Source organism: Pipistrellus hanaki, assembly GCF_964339955.1.
Source record: "Pipistrellus hanaki genome assembly, chromosome: 3".
NCBI lineage: Eukaryota > Metazoa > Chordata > Mammalia > Chiroptera > Vespertilionidae > Pipistrellus > Pipistrellus hanaki.
In genome coordinates, this window is record NC_140505.1 from 81,643,553 (window position 1) to 81,668,026 (window position 24,474).

Consider the following 24,474-nt stretch of genomic DNA (forward strand, 5'->3'; position numbering starts at 1 on the left):
AGGGGTTAGGTCTCAGTGATCTTTATATAGTAGCACCTAGCCAAGTATTTTATAAAATAATGAAACTTTAATAAGGAAAATAATACACAAATTTATGTCAGTTTACTCTAAGGAAGGTATTGTTTTAATAAGCCATATTGCATTTGAATGTCATTTCCCCCCAATTAAGTACAAGAATAGCAATAATGTGCAAACCTAAATTTATTTATTCACTGTTGTTTCCCTACCACCTAAAATAATGCCTGACTTATAGTTGGCATTCAGTAATTATTTACTGAACAAATGAATGAGTTCTTCTATTCCATGATTGCCACATTTTGCTTCCTACTAAATTCTTACCAGTGCTTCAAAGAATATAGTTCTAGACCCTGATGCTTATCCTGGAGAGATTTGGTTTGGGTATCTAGATTATTCAACTTCAGATTCTGCCATACTAACCTCCCTGAGTTTCACGTCAATCACCTATAAAATGGGGCTAATCTCAAGGATTAAATAAAATAATATAATTAAAGTGTCAAAGGTACGTACACATATATCTTAATAAATTTAAAAAAATAAAAATTGGGGAAAAAAGAAAATAAATAAATAGATAGATAAATAAATAGATAAATAAATAAATACAGTGTCAGGCATACTGCCTGGATCTAGTGCACATTCAATAAATAATCACAGCTGTTAACATCTATCTTCTATATATATAAAAGGCTAATATTAAAATTGTCCCCTTTGGAATTCGACTGGGAGACCAGGAGTTCAATTGCTCGATATGATGTGTGCTAACCACCGTGAAAGAAATTATCAGCCACAAATAATATGCCCTGCAAAATTATTCTTTATACTAGAAGCCCAGTACATAAAATTCATGCAATGAGGGGAGGGGTGGAGGGGGAGAGATGGTGCTCAGACCGGCCTGCACCCTCTCCAATCAGGGATCCATCTTGCTATCCAGAATCACTGGCTCCTAACCGCTCACCTGCCTGATCCCCCTAACTGCTCTCCCCTCCTGGCCTGATCACCCTAATTGCCTATGTGCTCTCCCCTCCTGACTTGATTGCCCTAACTGCCTATCTGCTCTCCCCTTCTGGCCTAATCCCCCTAACAAACTAACTGCCACCTTATCCCTTCTGCCTTCTCCTGCGACACCAGCCTTCTCACCTTCTCCCTCTGCCTTCGTGTGCACAGCCTTCTCACCTCCCTTCTGCCTTCTCCCATGACGTTGGCCTTATCACCTCTCCCTCTGCCTTCTCCCTTTTTCTTCTCCCGCAATCAGTTGGTTGTTACAGTGATGGCATCCTGAATAATTTGCATATTACCCTATTATAAATATAGATATGAAGGAGAAATAAAGATGTCCCCAGACATACAGAATCTGAAGGATTTTAACATCAGAAAACCTCCACTGCAGGAAATACTCAAGGGGGTTATTCTACCTGAAACAAAGAACATAAGGTCACAACACTAAGAATAAGATCACCAAAAACTTACAGTATAAACAGAGATAATTTGTGATGACATAAAAGGTATGAACTGGTATAGGAAGATGAAGATGATATGTACACAAAAGGGAAAAGAAAACTACACTATATATGCAACTTCATTTTTTATAATTTTCAACAAAGTAGCCAGAAATACACATGGAATAAAAATAGTTTCTTTAATAATTGGTGTTGGGAAAACTAGAAAGCCACATGCAAATGAATGAAACTAGAATATAGTTTGTCCCCATGTATAAAAATTAATTCAAAATTGATCAAAGACCTATATATAAGACCTGAACAATAAGTTACATAGAAGAAACTATAGGTACCAAATTTATGGACCTTGGTTGTAGAGAACATTTTATGAACTTGACTCCAAAGGCAAGGGAAGTAAATGCAAAAATAAATGAATGGGACTATATCAAACTAAAAAGCTTTTGCATAGCAAAAGAAACTGAAAACAAAATAAAGAAGCAATTAACCAGATAAAGATATTTGCAAACAGTTGCTCCAACAAAAGTTTAATTTCCAAAATATATAAAGAACTCATACAAATCAACACCAAACAAACAACTCAATCAAAAAAGAGGGCTGATGTACACCTCTCCCAAGAAGACACAGTCAATAAATATATGAAAAGATGTTCAACCTCACTTGCAATTAGAGAAATGCAAATCAAAACTACAATGAGATACCACCTCACACCTGTTAGAATGGTTATTATCAACAAGACAAGTAATAGCAAGTGTTGCAGAAGTTGTGGAAAAAAGGGAACCCTCATTCACTACTGGTGGGAATGTAGTCTGGTACAACCACTATGGAAAGCAGTCTGGTGATTGATCAGAAAAGTAAGAATAGAGCTACTATATGACCCAGCAATCCCTCTCCTGGGTATGTAAAAAAACAAAAACAAAAAACACACACATAAAAAAAAAACCACAACACACACACACACACACACCCTGAAAAACATGTATTCACAAAGATATATGTACCCCTATATTCATTGCAGCATTATTCATAGTGGCCAAAACATGTAAGCAACCAAAGTGTCCTGTGATAGAAGGCTGGATAAAGAAGATGTACATATACAAAATACAGTACTACTTAGCCATAAGAAAGGATGAAATAGCACCATTTGCAACAACGTGGATAGACCTTAAGAACATGCTAAGTGAAATAAGTCAGAAAAAGCTAAGAAGCATATAATTTTACTCATATAGGGGATATAAAACAAACTCATGAACACAAATAGCAGTGTGTTGGTTGCCGGAGGGAAGGGGGTGGTGGGAGAAAGGGGTCCTAATATATGGTGAAAAGAGAAGATTTGACTTTGGGTGCTGGGCACACTGCAATATGTAGATCTTATAACAAACCCACACCTGAAACCTACATGTTCATGTTGATCAATGTGACCCCAAGAAATTTAATTTTAAAAAAACAAATAAATGATGATGATCATCATGCAAAGACATAGGTTGATCAGTGTCCACTGAATGAATTTTAAAAGTGTGACCATAATTTATTTTACTGTTGTTATTAAAGGTTAATATGCCTGATTACTATATAAAAAGATTAATATGTCTCATTACTATGATATTTTCTCTGTATCAGCTGTTCTGGGCCTATATATTTAATATCCAGCATTAAATGCTAGATGTTAGGCATAGTCATACATGAAATTTACTGTTTAAATCTTTATGGACATATGTTTTCTTTTGGGTAAATGTTTAGGAGTAAAATGGTTGCTTGCTAAGTGTATTCTCAACTTTTAAAGAAACTGAAAGACAGCCGAAACGTGTTTGACTCAGTGGTAGAATGTCGGTCTACAGACTGAAAGGTCCCAGGTTCGATTCCGGTCAAGGGCATGTACGTTTGTTGCGGGCATATCCCCGGTAGGGGGTGTGTAAGAGGCAGCTGGTCAATGTTTCTCTCTCATCGACGTTTCTAGCTCTCTATCTCTCTTCCTTTCTCTCTGTAAAAAATCAATAAAAATACTTTAAAAAAAACAAAACAAAAAACTGCAAAACTATTTTCCAAAGTGACTGTACCGTTTTACATTCTCACCAAGAGACTCCTGGGAATATGACTCATTCTTGAAAGATACCTTAAATTTTCAAAACAAGTGATTGAGATATTACATGATGGTATTTATAAGCTAATATTATACTACCTTACCATTAAGAGTTGGTTGTGAGGATTAAATGAACTAATATGCAAAAAGCATTTAGTAAAGAGTAAGTTCTCAGTGTCCATTAGTAGTAGTATCACTGTCATTATAATCATGTTAAATTTTTTTTGGTCTTTATTTGTAGTATATTACTGACTTATCTGAATAGACTAAAAATAAAGATAAACAGGCTGGACTTTAAAGATCAAAGTCCCATGTTATATTAAAATATTCATCTTTATAAAAACATCTTTAAACAAAATATACATTTCTTTTTTCCTTTCCAGTAGCGGGGCCATTGAGACTTGAGTGGTTGATAACCTAACATTGTAGTAAAAGTTAAGGCTTGAATTATTGTACTTGTAGTCTTTATGTATCATTTCTGTTTCAGTTTTAGTTCTCAGAGAGTGAACTTCACTGTATAGTGTATAATTATGAGCTTCAAGGTATGAAAATATATTACCAACTCAGAGTTGATTATAACATTTTTATTTTATTTTTATTTTTTTAATATATTTTATTGATTTTTTACAGAGAGGAAGGGAGAGAGAGAGCTAGAAACGTCGATGACATCGACCAGCTGCCTCTTGCACACCCCCTACCGGGGATGTGCCTGCAACCAATGTACATGCCCTTGGCTGGAGTCGAACCTGGGACCTTTCAGTCCGCAGGCCGACACTCTATCACTGAGCCAAACCGGTTTCGGCTGATTATAACATTTTTAAAAAGAGAGATATTGACATTGACTTGTGCTTATTTGAAATGTTTTTATTATACAGAAACAGCACCTTCACTTTGGGATGTGGAATTTGCTAAGCAGTTGGCTGCAGTAAATGAACAGTCCTTTCAGAATGGTTTTGAAGAGATAATCCAGTGGACAAAAGAGGGAAAACTGTGGGAGTTTCCAATTAACAATGAAGCAGGTAAATTTAACTCCAGAGTTTATAAAATTCACTGTTGGAGCCCGGCCAGCATGACTCAGTGATTGAACGTCAGTCTATGAACCAGGAGGTCATGGTTCAATTCCCAGTCAAGGCACATCCCTGCGTTGTAGGCTTGATCTCCAGTGGGAGTGTGCAGGAAGCAGCTGGTCAGTGATTCTCATCATTGATGTTCCTATCTCTCCCTCTCTCTGAAATCAATAAAAATGTATTTTAAAAAATAAAAAGATTAGCTAAAAGTTGCAAATACCTCATTAATTCTTGGGAAAATGTAATCTGTATTTTAACTTTGTAGTTTTCTGCTGTTACTGTGATATTTTGATTCTTTATAACCTTTCATTTGTTCGGATTAATAAGTAGAATGGAAGCTTAAATATCAGGAATAGTCAGTCTTAAATTTTCATAAAGTATTACTTTTTATAAGAAAACTTTAGAGTTACAAATCCTTTAGCAAATTCTTATATTTTGTATATGTGTATGGTATATATAGTAATATAGCATATGGGGTTTAATGTATTACACAACTTGTATATTTATGAAAGTTTTATGGTTTCTATACTCTAAGGTATCAAAAGTATAGTAAAAGCACACACACAAAAAACAAAGTAAAAGAAAAAAAACACAGGGACTTTTTAGTTGTGCAAAATCTGAGTACAGAGCCCAAACTCTTGTCAATTATTAGCCATTTGCCTTTAAGGAAGTTACTTATTTTGAGCCTTAGTTTTGTCATCTATAAAATTAAGGCTACCCCATTGGAAGACTGTAAGAATTAAGATAAAGTTATTGAGTTTCTCAGCACAGTTTTTGGCATATAATGCTTATGAATAAATGTTAGTTTCTTACCCCTCTGTATGATCATAGAATTTTATTTTATTTTTTAATAAATCTTTATTGTTCAGATTATTACAGGTATTCCTCTTCCCCGACCCATAACTCCCCTTCACCTGATTCCCCACTCCACCCCATGCCCTTACCCCCATCCACTGTCTTCATCCAGAGGTGTAAGATTTTTGTCTAATCTCTTCCCGCACCCCTCACACCCTCTTCCTCTGAGAATTGTCATTTTACTACCTTTATAAATCCCTGATTCTATTATATTCATCAGTCTATTCTGTTCATCAGATTTTTTATTCACTTGGTTTTTAGATTCACTTGTTAGTAGATATGTATTTGTTGTCATTTTGTTCATAATTTTTATTTTTACCTTTTTCTTCTTCCTCTTAAAGAATACCCTTTTGCATTTCATATAATACTGGTTTGGTGGTGATGAACTCCTTTAGTTTTTTGTTTATCTGACCTTCAATTCTGAATAATAGCTTTGCTGGATAGAGTAGTCTTGGTTGTAGGTTCTTGCTGTTCATCACTTTGAATATTTCTTGCCACTCACTTCTGGCCTGCATAGTTTTTGTTGAGAAATCAGCTGACAGTCGTATGGGTACTCCCTTGAAGGTAACTAACTTTTTTTCTTGCTGCTTTCAAGATTCTCTCTTTGTCTTTTGCTCTTGGCATTTTAATTATGATATGTCTTGGTGTGGTCTTCTTTGGATTCCTCTTGTTTGGGGTTCTGTGCGCTTCCTGGACTTGTAAGTTTATTTCACCAGGTAGGGAAAGTTTTCTGTCATTATTTCTTCTAATAGGTCTTCAATATTTTGCTCTCTTCTTCTGGCACCCAAAAATTCGGATGTTGGTATGCTTAAAGTTGTCCCAGAGGCTCCTTACACTATCTTCATATTTTTGGATTCTCCCCCCCTCCCCCCCAGTTGGGTGTTTTTTGTTTCCTCATATTTCAGACCTTTGGTTTGATTCTTGGGGCCCTTTGATTTACAGTTGAATTTCTGTATATTCTTTATTTCAGACAATGTATGCTTAATTTCTGACTGGTCCTTTTCCATTTTTTTGGCATTCTCATTAAGGTCCTTGAAGGTCTCACTAAGCTCCTTGGAGATCTCATCAAGTTTCTTGGTGGTTTTTAGAAGATTCTTGAGTAACCTTATAAATGTGGTTTTGAACTCTGTCCAATTGTTTGCTTCCCTCCATTTCTTTTCATTTGTGACATGTTTCTTTGTCTCCACATTTTGCTGCTTCCCTGTGTTGATGGAGTGGTTTTCTGTGATAGGTGACCAGTGGTTCAGCCTATCATTCAGGTGGACACTCTTGGTGCACCCCTTTGTGGGCTGAGTGCAAAGTCTTGGTGTAGTTAAGCCTTGATTGCTGTTGGTACACTGGAAGGAATTGACCTCCAGGCCAATTGGCTGTGAGGACCTGCTGTGTCTATAATGGAAGAATTGCTGTGCTGGAGACATGGTTATGGGACAGGACTTGCTTCAGTGGGGCTTTGGTGCTCACTGAGTCTGCCTCCTGAATGTGTCACTTATGGATATGAGTAGTTGAAATCTGGTGTAGTCTCACACTGACCACTAGGTACATTAGCTTCTGGATCTCCACTGGGGTACAGGTCAGCTACTGTCTAAGGCCACCCAGCAGGAGCAAAAGTGAGAACTACAGTTTTCTCCTCTTTGCTTGGGGTTTGGAGGTTTTGGAACTGTCTGACCAGGGCTTCAGTTTGTTAGGTTAAGCTGCAATAGGGCTGGCCATATATATGCAAAAGCTGCTTCGGTGGGTTTATAGATTGAGTGGGGTGGGGTCTCAGGGTGTCACTAGGCTAGTGCGTGGCAAACAACGATGGCTGCCAGTCAGTCATCTCTGCATCTCAGTGTTTCCAAGTCCCTGCACTCCAGCACAGTAAACAATGGTGGCTGTGCGCACCTCTGCAAGGAAGCCACCCTCACTTTCTGACCAGATGGCAGATAGTCCAGTTTCTCCCCGTAGGATTTTGGATCCCCAGCGTCTCCCCAGAAACTGGAGTTGAGAGTAATCAGGAGCTTGTCTCCCTTCGGGTTGAAAATACCAGGGCACCCAGTCACCCGCCGCCAGTCCGATTTGCACACCTCCGTACCTCAGCTTTTCAGCACTTGTGCACGTCTCATTGCTCTTTTTCCTTTCCTTCTAGTTGTAGAACTTCCACTCAGCCAGCTTTCCCGTGGTTCTAGGTGATAGACATTTTGTCTTTTAGTTGTAGTTTTGAAATTGTTGTGCAAGGGAGCAGTTTAGGTGTTTATGCCGCCATCTTGGTTTCTCCTCTGATCATAGAATTTTAAATGGAGTGAAAAACTAGCAAAATACAAGGTGTAATATTAACACATTAAGTGCCCTGTCAGTCACTGGTGACTGACATTATACTACCTGCCTGGAAGACAAAATAGGCTGGGCACTTAACGTGTTAAGGGAAGATTTCATTACTAATGACACTTGAGTTTTCTAAGTCTTCATGATTAAGCACACAGTTCCAAAATCCGGTATTGAGTCCTGGTTGGGAGCTCAGTTAATTAGAGCATCCCTGGCATACACCAAGGTTCGATCTTCATTCAGAGCACATACAAGAATCAACCAGTGAATGCATAAATAAGTGGAACAAAAAGTCAATGTTCCCCTCTCTCTCTCTCTCTCTCTCTTTCCTTAATTCTCTCTATTCCTCTCTAAAATCAATAAAAAATGTTAAAATGTTGAACTGAGTATTGAGGTAGAATAACTTATGACTTTATTTAGATGAGACAGTGAAGTATAGTGATTGGTAGTTCAAGCTCCTAAGTGAGTTATAAACAATGTCTCCAAGCCTTGTCTCCCTCATCTATAAAGTGATGGGAATAATAACTGCTCTCCCCTACTGGCCTGATCCCCTAACTGCTTTCCCCTGCTGGCTTAATCACCCCTAACCACCTCTGCCTCGGCCCCACCACCATGCCTTTGTCTGGTCTAATTAGCATATTACCCTTTTATTTGTATAGATGGAATTTCCTTCCTGTGTTTAACTTTTCATTCTCTCTTATTTTCTCTTTACTATATTATGTTTTGTTTAACTTATTAAAAAGATATTTTAAATTTCATAAATATATGAAAGTTTACTTGCATCAAAGTCAAATAATTAAAAGGAATGGGGATTTTACTTTACCTTATTTCTCTTTCCTTTTCCTGAAACAAATATTGTTAACAATTTGATATGTGTCCTCTCAGTCCACTTTAAATGGCCCTTACATATTTATCTTCTGTTTTGTTTTGACCTATATGGGATCATAGATTGTCCTGAAGCATTTTTTTTCTTACTGATATGTGTTGAAAACATTTCCTTGTCAGTACATAGTATGCCATTGTATGAATGTACTGTAAAGATCTTATATTCCTGTTGATGGATAGAGCTGAGTTCTGAATCCTTTTATATATGTTCTTCTGTACATGTTTGAGTACTTGTAATTCTTAAAAGAGTCAAATAATAGATATATTTTAAATTATAATAAATATTGATACATTGTCTTATAAAAAGAGCCAATTGATACTCTAACCAAGTATTTGAGAATCCTGTTCCTTCACTCTACCTAACACTGATTATTTATTACTCTTTCAAATGTTCAGGGCAAAAAATTATATCATTTTTATTTGCATTTCCCTGATTATTAATCAGATTGTGCCTCTTTTTGTATGATTTGGCTATTTTATATTCTGTGACTTACTGCTATATATCTTTTGACTTTTTCTTTTGGATTTTATCAGTTTGTAGGAGCTTGATACATTATAGATTTTAATCCTTATAGATTTTAATCTTTCATCTGTTACATAGTTGGAAATATTATCTCCCAATCTGTCTCTTTTTTTAAAAAAATTTTTTTATTAATATATTTTATTGATTTTTTAATTAAATTATTATCTGTATACATATTTTAACATTGGCCCCCCTCCTATACATACCCTCCCTCCCCAGAGTTTTGTGTCCATTGGTTGTACTTATATGCATGTATACAAGTCCTTCGGTTGATCTCTTATCTCCCCCAGATCTCTCTACCCTCCCGGCTGTAATTTGACAGTCTGCTTGTTGCTTTACTGTCTTTATATATGACTTTTGGTTCATCAGTTTATAATGTTCTTTAATATCCATAAATGAGAGGTCATGTGGTATTTCTCTTTCATTGACTGGCTTATTTAACTCAGCATGATGTTCTCTAGTTCTATCCAGGTTGCTGAAAATGATGAGAATTCTTTATTTTTTTATGGCAGCATAGTATTCCATTGTGTAGATATACCATAGTTTTTTGACCCAAGCATCTGCTGACGGGAATCTAGGCTGTTTCCAGATTCTAGCTATTGTAGATTGTGCTGCTATGAACATAGGGGTGCATATATCCTTTCTGATTGGTGTTTCTAGTTTCTTGGGATATATTCCTAGGAGTGGGATTACTGGGTCAAATGGGAGTTCCATTTTCAGTTGAGGAAACTCCACACTGTTATCCACAGTGGTTACACCAGTCTGCATTCCCACCAGCAGTGCATGAGGGTTCCTTTTTCTCCGCAACCTTGCCAACACTTGTTGTTTGTTGATTTATTGATGTTGGCCATTCTGACAGGTGTGAGATGGTACTGCATTGTTGTTTTGATTTGCATCTCTCAGATAATTAGTGACTTTGAACATGTTTTCATGTGCCTTTTGGCCTGCCTTCTGTCTTCTTTTGAAAATATTCTATTTAGGTCCATTGCCCATTTTTTAATTGGATCATTCATCTTCCTTTTATTTAGTTGTATAAGCTGTTTGTAGATGTTGGAGATTAAACCTTTATCCGTGGTAACATTTGCAAATATGTTCTCCCATATAGTGGGTTTTCTTGTTGTTTTGTTGATGGTTTCTTTTGCTATAAAAAAGCTTTTTATTTTGATGTAGTCCCATTTGTTTATTTTCTCTTTAGCTTCCATTGCCTTAGGGGCAGTATCAGTGAAGAAGTTCTTTTGGCATATGTCCGAGATTTTGCTGCCTGTGGATGCTTCTAGTATTTTTATGGTTTCCCTTCTGATGTTTAAGTCCTGTATCCATTTTGAGTTTATTTTTGTGTATGGTGTAAGTTGGTGATCTAGTTTCATTTTTTTGCATGTATCTGTCCAATTTTCCCAACACCATTTGTTGAAAAAACTGTCTTGGCTCCATTGTATGTTCATGACTCCTTTGTCAAATATTAATTGAGCATAGTGATTTGGGTTGATGTCTGGGTTCTCGATTTGATTCCATTGATCTATATGTGTGTTCTTGTGCCAGTACTAGGCTGTTTTGAGAACAGTGGCTTTGTAATACAGCTTGAAGTCTGGTATTGAGATCCCTCCTACTTTACTTTTCTTTCTCAGGATTGCTATGGCTATTTGGGGTCTTTTATTGTTCCAAATGAACTTTTGGAGAGTTCTTTCTGGGTCAGTGAAATATGCTGTTGGTATTTTAATGGGGAGTGCATTGAACCTTAGATTGCTTTAGGAAGTATGGACATTTTGATGATGTTGATTCTACCAATCCATGAACATGGTATGTCCTTCCATCTTTTTACATCTTCCTCTTTTTACAGTGTCGTGTAGTTTTCCACATATAGGTCCTTTACTTCCTTAGTCAAGTTTATTCCTAGGTATGTTAAATTTTTTTGGTGTGATGATAAATGGAATTGCTTTTTTAGTCTGTTTCTATAAGTTCGCTGTTGGTGTATAGGAATGCCATAGATTTCTTGGCTTTAATTTTGTATCCTGCTACATTGCCAAATTCATTTATTAAGTCAACTAGTTTTTTAATGGAGTCTTTTGGGTTTTTTATGTACAATATCTATCATGTCATCTGCAAATAAGGATATCTTTACTTCTTCTTTTCCAATTTGGATGCCTTTTATTTCCTTTTCTTGTCTAATTGCAATGCTAGTACTTTCAGTACTATGTCAAAGAGGAGTGGCGATAGTGGGCAACCCTGTCTTGTTCCTGTTCTTAGAGGGAATGGTTTCAGTTTTTGCCCATTGAGTATGATGTTGGCTGTGGGTTTATCATATATAGCTGATATTATGTTGAGATATGATCCTTGTACTCCCACCTTGTTGAGAGTTTTTATCAGGAAAGGGTGTTGGATTTTATCAAATGCTTTTCTGCATCAATTGATATGACTATATGATTTTTATCTTTCAATTTGTTTGTGATGTATCACGTTTATTGATTTGTGGATATTGTACCATCCTTGCATTCCTGGAATAAATCCTACTTGGTCATGGTGTATGATCTTTGTGATGCTCTGCTGGAGCCGATTTGCTAGAATTTTGTTGAGGATTTTGGCATCTATGTTCATGAGGGATATTGGCCTGTAATTCTCTTTCATTGAATTGTCTTTATCTGGTTTTGGTATTAGGGTGATGCTGGCTTCAGAGAAGGAGTTTGGAAGTGTTCCTTCCTCTTGAATTTTTTGGAATAGTCTGAGGAAGATAGGTTTTAGTTCTTCCTTGAATGTTTGGTAAAACTCTCCTTGAAGCCATCTGGCCCTGGGCTTTTGTTTGCTGGAAGCTTTTTGATGAGTGTTTCAATTTCTTCCCAAGTCACTGTTCTATTGAGATTTTTAGATTCTTCCTGATTGAGTTTTGGAAGGTTGTATTTTTCTAGGAATATGTCCATTTCCTCCAGGTTGTTCAGTTTGTTGGAATAGAGTTGTTCATAGTATTTTGTAACAATCCTTTGTATTTCGGCGGGGTCTGTTGTTATTTCACCTCTTTCATTTCTGATTTTGTTTATTTGAGTCCTCTCTCTTTGTTTCTTGGTTAGCCTGGCTAGAGGTTCATCTATCTTGTTTATCCTTTCAAAGAACCAGCTCTTAGTTTTGTTGATCTTATGTATTGTTTCTTTGGTCTCTATGTCATTTATCTGTGCTCTGATTTTTGTTATTTCCTTCCTTCTGCTTACACTGGGCTTTTCTTGTTGCTCTTTTTCTAACTCTTTGAGTTGTAGAGTTAGATCATTTGTTACCATTTTTTCTTGTTTTTTGCAATAGGCTTGTAGGGATATGAACTTCCCTCTGAAAACTGCTTTTGCTGTGTCCCATAGATTTTTGGATTGTTGTGTTTTCATTGTCATTTGTTTCCAGGATGTTTTTAATTTCTTCCTTGATTTCTCTGCTAACCCAGTCCTTGTTTAATAGCATGCTGTTTAGTCTCCATGTGTTTGATTATTTTTGGATTATTTTTATTGTAGTTAATATCCAGTTTTATGCCACTATGATCTGAGAAGATGCTTGGTATGATTTCTCTCTTCTTGAATTTGAAGTGTCTCTTTTCTTTTGTTTAAATTAATATAATTTTTAAAATACTATAGTCATTTTATAGTTTAATATAGAGCTTATAATATAAAGTACTTTTTGTCACTTATTTTCAGAACCAACCTCTTTTAATCTCTTGGCTCTATTTTATTTTTTGCTTTTCTAAATTATAAACTTAATTTTGGTATCTATTTTAGATATTATTTAATAGTATGTGTGTGTTTTCATCCTCTGACTATAGAAATATTAAAACTTTTGTTAGGTCTGTATTTATTTTTTAGGTTAATATAACTGTAATATTAATAATTTTCAACATGATCCTTCGTAAGGGATTTTATTTGTTTAAAATCGTGTGTCTCAGCACCATGGTCCCTCAACCTGAGAACTTTGTTTTCCAATTCAGGAAAATTTTTCAGTTTTCTTTTATTATTTGATAATTTAGGTCTTTCAAGCTCTCTTTTCTCTCTTTTTGTTCTGTGCTCTAGGAACATTGCTCAACGTTATCTTACTACCTTTCTCTTGGGTTTTTGTTTCTGCTATCATATTTTTAACTTCTAAACTTCCTTTTTAAAAATTGTTATTCTTGGTATTAGAATTTTTTTCCTGTTACCCACATTCTTTTAGTTTTCTCAAAAAAAAATTTTTTTTTAGTTTGTATTAGGTTAATACTAGTTGCTGTTTGATTTATATACCATATGTGGAATGATGCAACAGGATAGAAATGTATTTGATATAATAGTTCAAGTTCCAGAACAGTATAGCCATGCTGCATAGTATTATCCAAGGATCAAATTTTTTCCATTTTATTTATTTTTCCTCTCATAGGATATTTTCCTCATGTGTGTGATTAAGGATGATTAACAGGAGCATTGTGTTCAGGCTTACAAGAAGGTAGAAGAGGATGTAGTGTAAGCAATTTCACTATCTTAAAAGCTTTACCTGATCATGTCACATGTTATTTCTGTTTATATTCCACAGTGAAAATTTAATCACATGTAATCCAAAGGTGTCTGTAAAATGTAATGTTGCTGAATAGATAGACATGTAAGCTTTTTCATTTTTCTACTATGATGAAAAGGTCAAATGGATTTTGATACGTGAGTGTCAGTTTCTGCCAAGAAGTTTGTCACTTACATATTAGAGGCATCCTTAAAATGTCTGCTATTCTTTGGATGTTTGCTCATACTTCAGAGTAAGACATAAAAAGCTATTTGATTTGTGTGCAGGGGTGGGACTTGTCAACTGGTTGACTTCATTTCAGAGGAATTTAGAATGCCTATGTGATGAGATAAAGTGAGGTGAGAGTTTTTCTCAAAATGAGTATTGGATCATGTGATTTTTCTTTAACCTTTCTATGTGGTGGATCATATTGATTTTCAAAAATCAAACTAGCCTTGCATGCCTGAAATAAATCCCACACTTGATCTTGCTATATGTGGGGGATTTGTTTGCTAATTTATATATATATATATTAAAAAAAAAAAAAGGTTGGCCTTTAAATTCATGAGAGATATTGGTTCAAATTGTTTTCTGTCCCTCTTTCTTCCCCCCCCCCCCCCCCTAGTCATATCTTTGTTTTTCATAACAAGGTAATACTGGCTTCATAAAATGAACTAGGAAGTGTCTTTTTTTTTTCTACTTTGTGGAAGAGATTGTGTAAAATTGGTGTTTATTTTCCTTTAAACATTTTATAAAATTATCAAATGAAGTGATCTGGGCTTATGGATTGCTTTTTTTGAGAGCTTTTAAGTTACACATTCCTATACTGGTTATAAGACTATTATGTTGTTGTGTTTTTTTGTGTTTTTTTTGGAGAGTTGTGTTTTGGTAGTTCAGATTGTTGAATTTTTTAGTATAAAATTGTTTATAATGTCCCTTTACTATTCCTTTAATGAGTTTGGGGTTTATAATAAGCCCCATTTTATTCTTAATATTGGTGGTTGGTGACTTCTCTGCTATATTCTTCATAGAACTTAATAGAGAGATTTATAAATTTTACTGATTTTTTTTTTAAGAACAAGGCATTGGTATATATTTTTAAATTTTTATTGTTGAGAATATTACAAATATCCTTACCCCTCTCCCCCTTTTTATCCCCCTCCACCAGTTCCCACCTCACCCCAGGCCTTCACCACCCTACAGTCTGTGTCCATAGGTAAAATCTTTGATTAATCTCTTCCCACCTCTTAACCCCTTCCCTCTGAGATTCATCAGTCTGTTTCATGCTTCTGATCTGTTTTCTTCACCAGCTTATTTTCTTCATTAGATTTCTTGTTTGTGTATTTTGTTTTTTTAGGTTCAATTATTGATATATATTTATTGCTATTTTATTGTTCATATTTTTTAGCTGCCTTCTCCTCCTTCTCTTCTTTTTCCTCCTCCTCTCCTTTTTTCTCCTCCTCCTCCTCCTCCTCCTCCTCCTCCTCTTAAAGAACACCCTTCAACATTTCATGTAATACTGGCTTGGTGGTAATGAACTCTTTGACCTTTTTCTTGATTGTGAAACTCTTTATTTAACTCAATTCTAAATGAGAGCTTTGCTGGGTAGTGTAATCTTGGCTGTAGGGTCTTGCTACTCATCCCTTTGAGTATTTCTTGTCCTTCCTTTTGGCCTGCAAAGTTTCTGTTGAGAAATCAGCTGATGATATTATAGGTGCTCCCTTGTAGGTAACTTTTGCTTTTCTCTTGTTGCTTTAAAGATCTCTCTTTATCTTTAACCCTTGGCATTTTAATTATTGTATAATGTGTTGGTCTCTTTGGGTTCCTCTTATTTGGGACTCTTAGTGCTTCCTGGACTTGTGAGTCCATTTCTTTCACCAGATAGGGGAAGTGTTCTGTCATTATTTCTTCAAATTGTTTTTCAATATCTCTTCTCCTTTTGGCACCCCCAAAATGTAATTGGTACACTTGAAGTTGTCCCAGAGGCTCCTTACATACCTTCATTTTTTTTTCTTCTTTTTTTTCTCTTCTGATTGGGTTTTTTTTTTGCTTCCTCATATTTCAAATCCTTTACTTGATTCTCGGAATCCTCCACTCTACTGTTGATTCCTGCAAATTATTCTTTTGTTTTGTTTTGCTTTCCTTTTTATTCTTTTGTTTTGTTTTGTTTGCATTTTATTTTATTATTTTTTTAAAATCTTTATTGTTTAAAGTATTACATGTGTCCCCTTTTGTCCCCCATCAACCCACCCCGACCCTCTGCCCCAGGCCATTACCACTTCACTGTCTTTGGGTTATGCATATATGCATACAAGGTCCTTAGTTGATTACCTCCCACCCTTCTACTCTCCCTGCCTTCCCTCTGAGATTCTACACTCTGTCCCATGCTTCCATGTTTCTGGATCCACTCCATTCCTCAGTTTATTTTGTTAAGTGGATTCCATATATGAGTGAGATCATTTGATAGTTGTCTTTCTCTGACTGATTTACATTTATGGTATAAATGTACCACAGCTTTTTTAACCACTCGTCTACTGACAGACATGTAAGCTATATCCAGATCTTAGCTATTGTAAATTGTGCTGTTATGAAAATAGGGGTGCAAACATTATTTCTGATTGGGTTTTGGATCTCTTATGATATATTCCTAGAGGTGGGATCACTGAGTCAAATGGCAGTTCCATATTTAATTTTTTGAGGAAACTCCATACTGTTTTCCATAGTGGCTGCCACAGTTTGCATTCCCACCAGCAGTGTACGAGGGTTTCCTTTTCTACACATCCTTGCCAGCACTTGTCATTTGTTGATGGTAGCCATTCTGGTAGGTGTGAGGTGATACCTCATTTATTCTTGTGTATGGTGTAAGTTGGTGGTCTAGTTTTATTTTTTTGCATGTATCTGTCCAATTTTCCCAACACCATTTACTGAAGAGACTATCTTGACTCCATTATAAGCTCTTGCCTCTTTTGTCAAATATTAATTGCGTGTAATGGCTTGGTTCAATTTCTGGGGTCTCTTTTCTGTTTCCTTGATCTATATACTTGTCCTTATGCCAATATCAGGCTATTTTGATTATGGTGGCTTTGTAGTATAACTTGATTTATGGTATTGTGATTCTTCCAACTCTGTTCTTTCTCAAGATTGCTGCAGCTAATCAGGGTCTTTTTTTGTTCCATACAAATTTTTGGAGTGTTTGTTCTAGATCTGTCAAATATACTGTTGGTATTTTAATAGGGATTGCATTGAATCTTTGGGTAGTATGGACATTTTAATGATGTTGATTCTACCAATCCATGAGCACAGTATACTCTTACACTTCTTTATATATTCTTCTATCTCTTTTTTCAAAATCGTGTAATTTTTCAGTACAAATATTTTACCTCCTTGGATAAATATACCTAAGTATCTTAATTTTTTTTTTTTGTTGCAAGGGTAAATAGAATTGTTTTTTCTTTTTAGTTTCTTTTTCTGTAAGTGCACTATTGGTATATAACAAAGCCATCAATTTTTGGGTGTTGATTTTGTATCCTACTACATTGCTAAATTTATTTATTAAACCTAATAGGTTTTTTTGCTGGAGTCTCCAGTGTTTTCTATGTATAATATTTATGTCATCTGCGAATAATGAGTGTTACTTTGTCCTTCCCAATTTAGGTGCCTTTCATTTCTTCTTGTCTGATCCCTCTGGTGAGGACTTCCAGTACTATTTTGAATAAGAGTGGTGAAAGCAAACATCCCTGTCCTATTCCTCTTCTTAGAGGAAATGGTTTTAGTTTTTGCCCATTGAGTGTGATGTTTGCTATAGATTTGTCAAATCGGGCCTTTATCGTGTTGAGATATGCTCCCTTTATCTCCACTTTGCTGAGAGTTTTTATCAAAAAAGGGTGTTGGACTTTGTCAAATGCTTTTTCTGCATCTGTTGATATAATCATGTGGTTTTGTCTTTCAGTTTGATTATGTGATTATTACATTTATTGATTTGCAGATATTGTACCAGCTTTGCATCCCTGAAATAAATCCCAGTTGGTCATAGTGTCTGATCTTTTTAATGTATTGCTGGATGCGATTTGCTAATATTTTGTAGAGGGTTTTAGCATCTACATATATCAGGGGTATTGGCCTATACTTCTCTTTCTTTGTGGTGTGTTTGTCTAGTTTTGGGATTACAGTAATGCTGGCTTTATAAGAAGCCAGCTTGGAAGTGTTCCTTCCTCTTAAATCTTTTGGAGCAGTCTGAAGAGGATCAGTGTTAGTTCTTTGAATGTTTGTTACAAGTCACCTGTGAAGTTTTTTTGATTACCACTTCAATTTCTTCAGTTGTTATCGGTCTATTCAGGTTTTCTGATTCTTCCTGGTTCACTTTGGAAGATTGTATTTTTCTAGGAATTTTTCCATTCCATCCATGTTGTCCAGCTTTTTATCATATAGTTGCTCATAGTATTTCCTTACAATCCCTTGTATTTTTGTGGTGTCTGTTAGTGGTTACTTCTCCCCTTTCATTTCTCATTTGACTTATTTGGGTCCTCTCTCTTTATTTCTTGACTAGTGGCCTGTTGAACAAAATTTGTGCACGGAAAGGAGGGGTTGCCTCAGCTCAGACTGTAAACTCTCCAATTGGGACCCCTTTGGGGATGTCCAACTGCCAGCACTCAGACACCCCGCTCACAATCTGGGAATGCTGACTCCTAACTGTTCACCTGCCTGCCTGCCTGATCACCCTAACTGCCTCTGCCTGCCTGCCTGATCGCCCCTAAATGCTCTCCTCTGCAGGCCTGATCTCACCCCCACTTGCCCTTCCCTGCCAACCTGATCTGCCCCCAATAACCCTCCTCTGCTGGCCTGATCTTAACCCTAACTACCCTCCCCTGCCGACCTGATCTCACCCCCAACAGTCCTCCCCTGCCAGCCTGATCTCGTCCCCAACTGCCCTCTCCTACCAGCTTGATCTTGTCCCCAACGGCCCTCCTCTGCCAGCCTGATCTTGCCCCAAATGGCCCTCCCCTGCTGGTCTGATCTTGTCCCTAAGTTGTTACCTCTTCTTGCCAGCCTGGTTGCCCCCAATTGCCCTACCTACTGGCCTGATCTCGCTTCCAATGGCCCTCCCTTGCTGCTCTGATCTTGCCCCCAATTACCCTCCCCTATTAGCCTGATCTCACCCCAATGGCCCTCCCCTGTCGACCTGATCTTGCCCCCAAATGCCCTCTTTTGCAAGCCTGATCTCACCCCCAACTGCTTTCCTCTGACAACCAATTTGGCTCTGATTGGTCAGTTTCTATGCCAGTTAGCGTCAAAAGCTCCGCCTCCTAGGCAGCCATTGGTTCTTCACAGCACCCACATTTGGTTCTGATTGGTTGGTTCCTATGCCAGTAGTGTCAAAAGCTCTGCCTCCAAGGTAGCCATTGGCTCCTCACACTTCACGCAGATTTGATTCTAATTGGTCAGTTTCTATGCCAGTCAGTGTCTCTGGGTCTATCAACGGGGCTTGATCAGAAAGGTGGGGCTGGTCAGCAGCTCCCTGGAGGCTTGGAGAGAAATGGAAGTGTGGCTGCTGGCCAGACTGGGAGAGAAAGAGAAAGGCAAGTGCTGATCAAAAGCTGCCACAGAGGCAACCAGTCAGTCCCTGCTTCTTTCTTCAGGCCGCTCTCTGATTTGCAGCCCCCTCAGCAGTCAGTGCTGGGACACTGTGCCCACAGCAGAAGCAGTCAGTGCTGGATTTTCACGGCAACCCAGCGATGACTGCAGGACTGACTGCCTGTTGGTCAAGCCTTGGTCGTTACTGGTCCTCATGACCCAGGGTTTTGATATATTAGGATGAGTCTGGCTAATGTTTCCTCAATCTTGTTTATCCTTTCAAAGAACCAGCTCTTGGTTACATTGATTTTTGTGTTGTTTTTTTAGTCTCTATAATGTTTATTTTGCTCTAATCTTTATTTCCTTCCTTCTAGTTAAACTTTGGGTTTTTCTTACTGTGCTTTTTCTAGAACTTTTAAGGGTTACATAGTTTATTAATTTTTTTTGTTTTTTGAGGTAGGTCTCTAGTGCTATGAACTTCCCTCTCAGAACTGCTTTTGCTGTGTCCCATAGCATTGGGATTGTTGTGTGTTCATTTTTATTTGTTTCCAGAAAGTTTTTTTATTTCTTTCTTGATCTCGTTGGTGACCCATTCTTTGTTTAATACCATGCTATTTAGCCTCTAAGTGTTTGAATGTTTTTGGGTGGTTTTACTGTAGTTGGTTTCTAATTTCATTCCACTGTGTTCTGAGAAAATGCTTGATATGATTTCAATCTTCTTGAACTGGTAGACACTAGCTTTGTGTCCTAATATGGTCTGTCTTTCTGAATGATCCATATGCACTTGAGAAGAATGTATATTCTGCATCTTTGGGGTGAAATGTTCTAGAAATGTCAATTAAATACATCTGATCCAGTGTGTCCTAGAGTCAGTGTTTCCTTGACCAGTAGTCATATGTAACCTTTTGATATATTGGATGATGCTCCAATTAACTGGGCCACCTGGCTAGGGCAGAAGGTAATGTTTTAATCCTCATTTTATGCCTGAGGAAACATTTTCAGAGACGTTAATTAATTTGCCCAGTCACAGTTACTAAATTGGTGGGCAAACCTAGCTCTGACTTCAAAGTTCATGCCTTTAAATGTAATACTATATTACATTCATATTAATCTTATGATATAGGTTTTACATTCAAAATTGTAATGTATTTTGTCTCTCATTATTTAGGTTTTGATGATGATGGCTCAGAATTTCATGAACATATATTTCTGGATAAATATCTCGAAGATTTTCCAAAGCAAGGACCAATTCGCCACTTCATGGAGCTAGTAACCTGTGGCCTTTCCAAAAACCCGTATCTGAGTGTTAAACAGAAAGTGGAACACATTGAGTGGTTTAAAAATTATTTTAATGAAAAAAAGGACATTCTAAAAGAAAGTGACATACAGTTCAATTGAAGACCATGGAAATTTGTATTTCAAACTCTTGGAGATTGATATTATAACTAAATAAAAGAATTTTACTAGAAGTTTACCTATATTATAGTAATTATTGCATCTATTTTGAAGTTACTTAGAAATATACAGTGGTAACTGAAAAATATTCTTGCATGAAAAGAAATACCAGCATTCATAGATTTGACGAGTAAATTTTTTAAAAAAGAATAGCTTAGATTTACTAATAAGTTTAAAACAGTTTTCTCTAATTTTTCTTTTCATTCAGTGATCAGACTTCTTTGAAATACAATTATTAGCGATATATATGATGACATGAGAGGGCTATAACAGTTGAGATGATTTACAGACAGTTTGATATGCATACTAGAGGCCTGGTGCACAAAATTTGTGCACAGAGAGGGTATTCCCTCAGCCCAGCCTGCACCCTCTCCAATTGGGACCCTTTTTTGGATGTCCATCTGTCGATTTAGGCCCGATCCTGTGGGGCCTAAACCGACAGTAGACATCCCTCTTGTAATCTGGGACTGCTGGCTCCTAACTTCACCTCTCTGTCTTCCTAATTGCCCTAACTGCCCTCCCCTCCCAGCCTGGTTGCCCCCAATGGCCCTCCCCTGCCAATCCAATCTCTCCCCCAACTGCCCTCCTCTGCCGGCCAATTTGGTTCTGATTGGTCAGTTCCTATTCCAGTGTCAAAAGCTCCACCTCCTAGGCAGCCATTGGTGCCCCACAGCACCCACATTTGGTTCTGATTGGTCAGTTCCTATGCAGTATCAAAAGCTCCACCTCCTAGTCAGCCATTGGTTCTTCACAGCACCCACATTATTTAAAATTAACTTACATACATACCACTTTCTTTGCTGTTTCTTCTTGCATTTCAAACCTTAAAAAGGACATTTCAAAATGAGAGAAATGGAAGAAAATAAACTACTGGATACGGAGTTCAAAACCACAGTTATAAGGTTTCTTTTTGCTCTTCTGATTGTGTTTTTTTTCTTCTTTATATTTCAAACTATATGATTCTGGGAATCCTTTAATCTACTGTTAAATTCCTGTATATTGTTTGTGTCAGTCAGTGTATGCTTAATTTCTGACTGAACCTTTTCCATGTGTTTGGCATTCTCACTAAGATCCTTGAAAGTCTTACTAAGTTCCATGAAGATTCTTGAGTAACCTTATAACTGCGGTTTTGAACTCTGTATCCAGTAGTTTGTTTTCTCCCATTTGTCTCATTTTGAGATGTTTCTTTTTCTCCACATTTTGGCTACTTTCCTGTGTTTGTTTCTATGTCTTGGGTAGAGCTGCTGTAGCTCCTGGAATTGGTAGAGTAGTATGCAGAATCAAATCAATGATTTGGAAGATGAGGAAGCAAAAAAATAAAAACAAAAACACAAAACACCCAATCAGAAGAAAAAGAATCCAAAAATATGAAAATAATGTAAGGAGCTTCAGGAACAATTGCAAACATATCAACATTTGCATTATGTGGGTGTCAGAAGGAGAAGAGAGAAAGATATTGAAAACTATTTGAAGAAATAATGACAGAAAATTTCCCCCTACCTGGTAAAAGAAATAGACTTATAAGTCCAGGAAGCAGAGTCCTAACAAGTGAAACCCAAAGAGCCCAGACCAAGACACATAATTAAAATGCAAAGGGTTAAAGACAAAGAATCTTTTTTTTTTTTTTTTTAATATATTTAATTGATTTTTTACAGTTAGGAAGAGAGAGAGATAGAGAGTTAGAATCATCGATCAGCTGCCTCTTGCACAACTCTACTGGGGATGTGCCCACAACCAAGGTATATGCCCTTGACCGGAATCGAACCCGGAACTGTTCAGTCCACAGGCCAACACTCTATCCACTGAGCCAAACTGGTTTCGTCAATGAGAGAATCTTAAAAGCAAGAGAAAAGCAGTTAGTTACCCATTCAGCTGTAGGGGTATATATTATCTATGGACATAACAGTAGGGTGGTGAAGACCTGGGGCAGGATGGAAACTGGGTAGAGGAGAGCAATAGAGTAAAAGAGAGGGACAACTGTAATATTCTCAACAGTAAAGATTTTAAAAAATAATAAAAAACATCACAAATGGGTGTCAGACCATCCTATTCCACACCTTTGCCCCTCCTACCAGTCACAATGTGCTTTCTTCTTCATTTCTCTAGTTGTAGGACTTCCTTCCAACCAGCTCAATTTCAGGTGGTTCTGAATGATGGTTTTTCCTGTATTTTATTTGTAATTTTGATGTAATTGTGGGAGGTGGTGAGTATAGGTATTAACCTACGCTGCCATCTTGGTTCTTCAAAAAGACATTTTTAGATAATTTTACCCAAGTAGTTTTTAAAAATATTTTTTCCATTTATAAACATTTATCACAAAGGTGGCCAAGAAGCATAAATCTGAACAAATTTTAACTTCCTGATTACACTGCAATAAAGTTAAAGACTAATAACGGAAAGCTAACTAGAAAGACCTGATATGTTCAGAAATAAGACATACTTCCTACTCATAAAAAACTCAAAACTGGACACTATGAACCAAAACATATGATACAACTAAAGCAGTAATTAGGAAAATAATGTTAAGAAAGAAGAAAGGTTGATATTTAATTAGGTAAGCTAACTATCTTTTACTAATATCTTAGTAAAAGAATGAGAATAAGTCTAAGGAAATAAAATGAAAAAAATAAGCTAAAAGCTAAAATTAATCACATTAATAAAAATAAAACAGTACAGAGGATCCACAAAGTTAAATACTGGTTCTCTAAATGACTAATAAATTCAAATAACTGTTTTTTTAAGTGGAGGAAAAAAACTTAGTAATAAAGATGGTGATAAGTGTAGATAGCACAAAGACTAAAAATGTTTTTAAAGAGGCTATTATGAACAACTTCATGCCTACAAATTTGAAACTTTATGAAATGAGCAAATTCTTCAAAACTATGTTATTGAAATCATTGAAAAATAAAAGAAAGAATAATTTAATAGTTGTTGAAGTGAATTTCTATTTTAATAATCTTCTCAGAAAGAAAACAACAAGCCCAGACCATTTCTCAGAAGAGTTCTAAACATTCAGAAAGCAAATGATAGTTGTAATCTTATAGAAATGCTAGAGGCCTGGTGTACAGGATTCGGGCACTGGTGGTGGTGGGGGGGGGGCTGTGGGGATCAGCCCCTGTGGGAGCGCCACTCATCCCAGCAGCTGACCAGCTGTGGATCTGCCCTTTGAGTGGCTGCTCCCTGGTCCGGCACCTTCCATGGATCCAGAGCACTTGCCTCTCCAGGGGAACCAGTCAGGGCCAAGGTCAGGGATAACAGCACTAAGAGGTGGTGGAGTAGGCCTCAGTCCCGCAGCACCTATGAACCCTCCTCCCAGCCTCTGGGGTCAGCTTGGGGAGCCCAGCAACAGAGCTGCATGGCCTGAGGGCGTCTGAAGGAGGAGGGAGGGAATGAGGAGGAGGAGCCTGGAGCGAGGAGATGACAGTCGCAGCCTGGGTTCCTACCTATTGGCCCTGGGTTTGTAATGGGAGCAGCTGCTCACCCCATTCAGCCAAGTGGCGCTTCCACTGTGGTAGCACACTGACCACCAGGGGGCAGCTCCTGCTTTGAGCATCTGCCTCTGGTGGTCAGTGCACATCATAGTAACTGGTTGTTCTGGTTGTTCCACTGTTCGGTCACTGGGCTTTTATTATATATCATTTCCAAAGCATAAAAAAATGAGAACAAATTCCAACTCAATTAAAAAAGACTAGAATAACAAAGCTTAATTTCAATCAGGAGGACACATTTGAAAAACCCAAAACAAAATAGCAAGCTAAATCCAGCCATAAAGAGGAA

The 24,474-nt window shown here is 37.0% G+C and overlaps 1 protein-coding gene across 4 annotated transcripts in view; it reads left to right on the forward strand.

Annotated features, from left to right (window-relative positions):
* MRPS31 (mitochondrial ribosomal protein S31) overlaps positions 1 to 20,716 on the forward strand; it is a 35,018-nt gene extending 14,302 nt beyond the window's left edge. For all 4 annotated transcript variants that reach the window (XM_084879443.1, XM_084879444.1, XM_084879445.1 and 1 more), the window contains 2 exons: positions 4,428 to 4,571; positions 20,411 to 20,716. In XM_084879443.1, the coding sequence (XP_084735569.1) occupies positions 4,428 to 4,571; positions 20,411 to 20,640 (374 nt within the window). In that variant the 3' untranslated portion in view covers positions 20,641 to 20,716. The remainder of the gene's footprint in view (positions 1 to 4,427; positions 4,572 to 20,410) is intronic.
* Positions 20,717 to 24,474: the final 3,758 nt, after the last annotated feature.